General features: G+C 43.1%; 1 protein-coding gene across 1 annotated transcript; it reads right to left on the bottom strand.

Moving 5' to 3' along the window:
* LOC109950363 lies at positions 1,036-1,732 on the bottom strand. The gene is made up of 2 exons (XM_020568931.1): positions 1,681-1,732; positions 1,036-1,541 (listed from the first exon to the last, which is right to left on the bottom strand). The coding sequence occupies exons 1-2, from the start codon at positions 1,730-1,732 to the stop codon at positions 1,036-1,038; spliced, it is 558 nt and encodes a 185-aa protein (XP_020424520.1).

Raw genomic sequence — 6,251 nt, 5'->3', positions numbered from 1 at the left:
TAGGTACGTCGTTGTTTTTGAACAGCCATTTGAATCTCCATTTTTTAGTTGTCTAAGGTGGTATTACACGATGGTGTTTTTAGAACCGTCGTCTTTTTAAAAACCACGACGGTTTTCACTTAGACCGTCGTTGTTTTCTGGTCGTCTTTTTCACTTTTTGTAGTAGTGCTAGCTATAAAAAAAATTATAATTTAAAAAAAATGACACATGGCATATTTTGAATGAAAGTACCCCCAGCTAACGTGGGAGTACAGTATCATTCTATAATTTCTCCTTAACGTTGCTTGTATAAAAAAAGGGAGCCATTTAGATTTTGGTTTTCTAATCTAGGTCCATATTATGAACACCTCATAATAAACTACCTTCGCAACTCCATTCAAATTTGTAATTCTTGACTTTTGAAGGGCTTTCACATATAAGCCCATAAGCAGGGCCCAAAATATAGAAAAGCCGTACATTACTCAAATCTTAGGAAAAAAAAAACTCATTTTGACTTCTCAAAAGGACCAAATATACCATACAAGCCTTGAAAAACTTAAAAATTACAACACTACCATAAGAGTTTATTTTTTCTTCTAAAAATCATAGTGCAAGGATAATAATGATATTTCACACATTATTTGTTCCTTTTTAGTGTTTTTTTTAATTCAATTTATAGCTTTAAGTGTTTATATATACAATAAAAAATGAGTTTTATTATGAATTTCTCAATTTTGAAAGCATAAATAGCAGAAAACTGAATGACATATATATATATATAGAGCTTAATAAATATTCATAGACTTATAGTTTAATATAGCTCAAGTGGTTAAGAGCTACCCTGCAATACAAAGCTCTTTCACCTTACTACCATTAATAGAAGAAGAAGCAATAAAATATAGTGGCTTGAAAATGAGGATGAGGTTTGGATTGAGGAGTTAAAGGTCTTCCGAGTTTGGTTCCAACAGTGATTGACATGGCCCCATTGAAGCCGGTGAGCAATCTGGCAAGTTTGTTGATCTTGGGCTCCAACCCCATCTGTTGGATAACAGATAGTTATAGGATGTTGGTTGCACTGCCCTCATCCACATGAACTCGCTCGATCACAGCTTGTTCAATTTTGATGGAGATGATTAAGGCGTCATTATGCGGCAGATCAAGCTCGATCAAGTCCTTCTGAAAACCGATGATGGGTGTATCCGCAGTGATTGGTACGCCTGTTGTGACTTGGGAGACATAAGTCGTCTGTGCGATCTTTCTCTTGCGCTCCTTGGTGGTCAGCCCGGACTCTTGGGAGTCGGCTAGAATGGTGTTGATCCGTATGACCTTTTGGAGAGGTTCCTTGGCAGCTGTATCACGATACTCGATCTGCTGGATGGTCTTCTTTGCGATGAACTCTGTGCAATGGCCATCTCTGACCAACTCCTCAATATGGCTTTCACAGGCGTTGCAGTTGTTGGTGTAATGACCGTGCTCCCCATGAAGTGCGCATTGTTTAACGGTATCCCTCTTAGAGGGGTATCCCCTCAGGGGTGGCGGTGTCTCCTCACCCAAGGCTTGTCCTTCACTTACGCCAGGATTTGGTGGATCGGGATAGTGAACTCAGTGAAGGTTCCTATTTTCGAGTCTCCTTCTTGGGGCCTCGATCTGTGCTTGTCCCGGGCTTTGTGCTCGAGCTTGTTGCTCTTTTGGCTTGCTTGCCTTGTCGGGTGATCAGCTTGCTTGCTGTATTTCTTCGCGGCAATACGGTCATTGTCCCAAAGTGCATAGCGCTCTGCCGTCACAAAGACTTCTGCCAAGGTTTGGCTTTGAGTTATGGCCAGCTCACGATATAGCTCGTGTTCGGTTGGCAAGTATTTCTTGAAAGCCTAGGATGCAACTTGGTCATTGGATCATATGATGTTCGCCTTCTTAGCCTTAAACTGTCTGAGGTAGTCTCGAAGAGACTCGTCTGGTTTCTTACGCAGGTTGAACAAGTGGTTTGCATGCTTTCTGTGTTAGTTTTAAAACATTTTTAAGAAGTTCATTTGAATATTAAACATGCATTTAATCAAATTAATCGCAGCGGAATAATATGGTGGTTGTTTAAATTAAAAAACAAAACTTTTCCAAGTATATTAAGCCATGAACTTTGATATGATTTCATAAAGTGAAAGTACAAGAGAAAAGGATAAGTGTTAATTACCGTTGATGCTATAATATGAACCAAGTTGTGTTTTGGTCTTCTCTTGATGATTTCCCTTTGTTGATCTCCTCTTTGATCTTTCTCCTCCTTGTGAGCCACAAAAGGATATGGCCTCTAAGTTCCCACACCAATGGAACCTTGAGATGAGAAGAAGTATCTTGAGAATACAAGGATGCTAGTTCAAGATTCTCAAGATTGGTTTCAATTTAAACCCCTTTGAAAGATGAAAGTGTTTCACTCTTGAAAACTTTCTTTTATCTCTCCTTGATCTCCCAAACCTATTTGGTTGATGTTAGATTGTGTTTGTGTGTTACTGAGCTTATAGAAACAATTCCCATACACATTTACTTAAGCATTTTCGGCCAAACCTCATTGGGCTTCCAAAATTGGGCCTTATGACACTTAAACCATAATATTTAGGTGTCTTAAGTCCTTGGGATTAATACCCAACCATTTGGGCTTCTCATTAACTATTACCGATGCCCAAATACATTTTTACATGTAGTAAATCAGCCACATCAAATGAATTAAATTGATTTCCTCATTCTCATTTGTATTACTCAAAGTTAACCATTTAAGGTGTGAGATCCATTATGTTCTAATTTAGCAAGGCAGTGGGAAACATTAGAACTCTTTCTAAACCCCTTTTTAATTCTTCCTTTATTTGGATAGATCACAATCAATCCTAGGACTTCCACAAGCCAAGAGTGACATTTAGCAATATATCATAGCGACCCAACCTAATTAGAATAGACGAAGAACCTATTCAGTTGGAATTGCAATGCAATGCGGTCCTTCTCTTATACAATGTTTCCAATCATATTTTTAGGGTACGGATTGACAATGTCAAACCCCTAATATGATTAACCTCATGTGATTAATCATGTTTAAGTACTTCGGCCGAAGATTCACTGAATCATATGTTGAAACATTCTCCTTTACTTATCAAAGGTAGAGATTCCTTATTGTACATTCACATGCCTCCATGATGAATTAAGAGATCCCAATAGAACATAAGGAAAATATTTTACAACTTGCCTTTGCGAGCTATCAAAGATCAATAACGCATCACAAGACAACCATGATGCCTCAGGTCTAAGGACTAATTTGCATTATTGCAACTACGAGTTCTCGTTTGACGTATAGATAAGTACTCCATACGAGAACCACAGTTGATCACGTTCAGTGTACTCATTCACTAATGAGCACCCACATACTTGTATTAGTGTCAACTGCACAAATAGTTTGAGACCAACCATCCTCATTATTGAGCATACATAATATGTGCCAATCTTGACGGTTTATCAATGCCCATTTGATAACCCTATGATTAGGAACATTTTGGGATACTACAGTTAGAGATTAAAGGTCTCCCGAATCTAAACTTCTTTAGATTACTTTATCTCTTATTTAGTACACTCTAGACATTTTTTTCTTTACACGATATAAAAGATAACAAAATAAGATTGCCCTTTATTTATCATATACGAAATGTATTCTAAGGAGATTACATCAAACGTATTGGCTCTTAGGGCACATTTCTAACATTCTGACCGTTTTGTAGGAGGTGTACTCCTTTGTGAAGATGAGGGCAAACTCTTTGAAGTTGCTTGTCGACGCGGACGGTAGAGTGTGGAATTAGTCTTGAGCTGCTCCTCGTAGAGTCATCGCGAACACTTAGCATATCAAGGCGTCATCTGCCTTGTACAGGATCATGGTGCTCTTGAAGTGCCTCAAATGGCTCTCAGGGTCAGAGTCTCCCTTGAACGGAGTGATGAATGGTGATGTGAACCGTTTCGGCAGCAAAGCTCGTTCCATCTCGTCGGTAAAGAGCGAGCAGTCGACTCGATCAGTTTCCTTGCGCAAGGCCTCCTCCGTGCTTCCTTTATGTTGGAGACCTTGGAATTGGTCATTTACTAGCTTCTCGACATCTTCTGCCCCGTAGGGCTGGTGGCTCAGATCGACGTCCTCGGTGCCTTGAGCACGGCTGGCTAACTTCTTCCTCAGCTTCCAAGGGTTAATCCCCTTGGTTGCTTTACCCGTGGGGCAAATGAGGAGATTGAGCTTGTGAGGATTCCTCTACAGCTTGTCACCACGTGTTGGTTCTCGAGCTGGCTGGTAGGCATCGATCGACATCTTCTGTCAGCGAGGCTGGCCTCTCGGGTCGACGTTTTTGGTGCCTCGAGCGCAACTGGCTAACTTCTTCCTCAGCTTCCAAGGGTCGATCCCCTTGGTTACCCTACCCATGGGGCAGATTAGGAGGTTGAGCTTGTGAGGATTCCTCTACGACTTGCCGCCGTGTGTTGGTCCTCGAGCGGGCTAGTGGGCTTTGATCGTTGCGCTTGTCATGCGATTGCTCACGAACTCGAGTTTCTTGTGGTTCCAGCCTAGATTGTATACTTCTTCGTGGGCTCAAGTGAGCGTGGACATTGGACTGTGGGTCCAGCCTCTCCTGCACATTGGTCTTCTGACCCAATCTCAAAAGGCTCAGACTACAGCTCACAGCTGTCTGCGCCTCGTCCACATGATCTGGTTTTCTCCCCTGCCCATTTGCTCTTGTCTGACTAGCCTAGGACTTCTCGAACTGCTCACCGATATGCTCGTGCGTCCTCTTCTCCTCGTCACGGGGTCCAAGGTTAAGGCCTTGATTCAAGTTGTTCTACCTGAGTAGCTGGCCAATCAGGTTGATTTGATCGTCGACCCACTGGGTGAGTTGATCGACCCGTGAGTTAAGGTCCACCTGACTGTGCAGGTCAAGTAGAGTGTGCATCGGGCCCAACTACATATGGGCTATTGCTCCATTAGATGTGTACACAGGTGCATTCGTCAAGTGTGGTAGCAGAGGATGGCGCGGCAGAGCAGCTCGGGCAGAATGGTGCGGCAGAGCAGCTTCGACAATCGGCACTTGCGGCTGCAACGCTATTGTAAGATCCCACATCAAACCAACGGAGAGGGGGTAATGTGCCTTATATGTGCACACCCGCATCCATCTAGCACGAGGCCTTTTGGGAGCTCACTGGCTTCGGAGTCGTAGGAACTCCGAAGTTAAGCGAGTTGGGGGCCAGAGCAATCCCAGGATGGGTGACCCACTGGGAAGTTGCTCGTGAGGGCCAGAAAGGGGGGGCCCAAAGCGGACAATATCGTGCTACGGCGGAGTTGATCCCGGGATGTGACAGCTATGAAAGTCAATGGGTCATGTGACGACTATTTTGCAATTTCAGCAGCTGTCTGCAGCGACTGTTCTGCAATTCCAGCAACTGAAGGTGGCTGCAAAGCACTGGGAGACGGCTGCAAGGTGTTGGCAGCCACAATTCCGTGCAGTTGCATTGAGGTTTCACCACGAAACCATGAGACGGGCCACTATGGTGGTGTCACTCTTCGTATGTCTTATATCAACCATGGTTGTTTGAAACAAAGTGTGAAAATGGATTTGGAGCACGCTTTGAGTATTATTTGGCACTCTCAATGAAAGCACCAATTTGTGGTAGCGATTTTCATCTTACAAGAATATTCGCCTAAGATTCCTTTGTCTTCTTCGCCTCTCTTTCTCCCTACAAAACAAATCGGAGTAAATGGAGCACACCTAGGGGTGTTAGCCAAAGGCCCTCCTATGCCTAAGTTAGGTTGGGTGTTTGTAGGAAAACTAGGTGGCCTGAGTCGTATGTGGTGGCTGGAGCCTTGTGTGTGAGAGAGAAAGAGTATGGCGGTGTTGAGGCCCAAAAAATCCAGGGTTTGGCCCAAATAGATTCTCTGCCCAATGCGATACTTTATCGAGAAGAAACCCGATTTGGGCATGCGAAAGTTCATCATGCATGCTTGCACGAGCCACGACCACATGTCATGCCAAATAAATATGCAATCCGCCACGCTAAGAATCTAAATAAGCCTATAAAAGGCAGACTCTACAAGCTCATGCTAATTATCCCGTCAAGCATCATATCCTTTTTTAAAGGATATGAAATTCAAGCATGCCAAGCGACATGCAATGCCAAGCAAAAAATCATTATTATTACACCTAGCCAAGCTACAAGCTTAAGTTGGCCCAAGCCACGCAAATGCCCGGGGCTTGCTTGAGTGGGTTGTGGTA

Source organism: Prunus persica, chromosome G7, assembly GCF_000346465.2.
Source record: "Prunus persica cultivar Lovell chromosome G7, Prunus_persica_NCBIv2, whole genome shotgun sequence".
Lineage (NCBI taxonomy): Eukaryota > Viridiplantae > Streptophyta > Magnoliopsida > Rosales > Rosaceae > Prunus > Prunus persica.
Note: the sequence above shows the minus strand (reverse complement) of the source record. Positions and strands in the feature narration are given on the sequence as shown.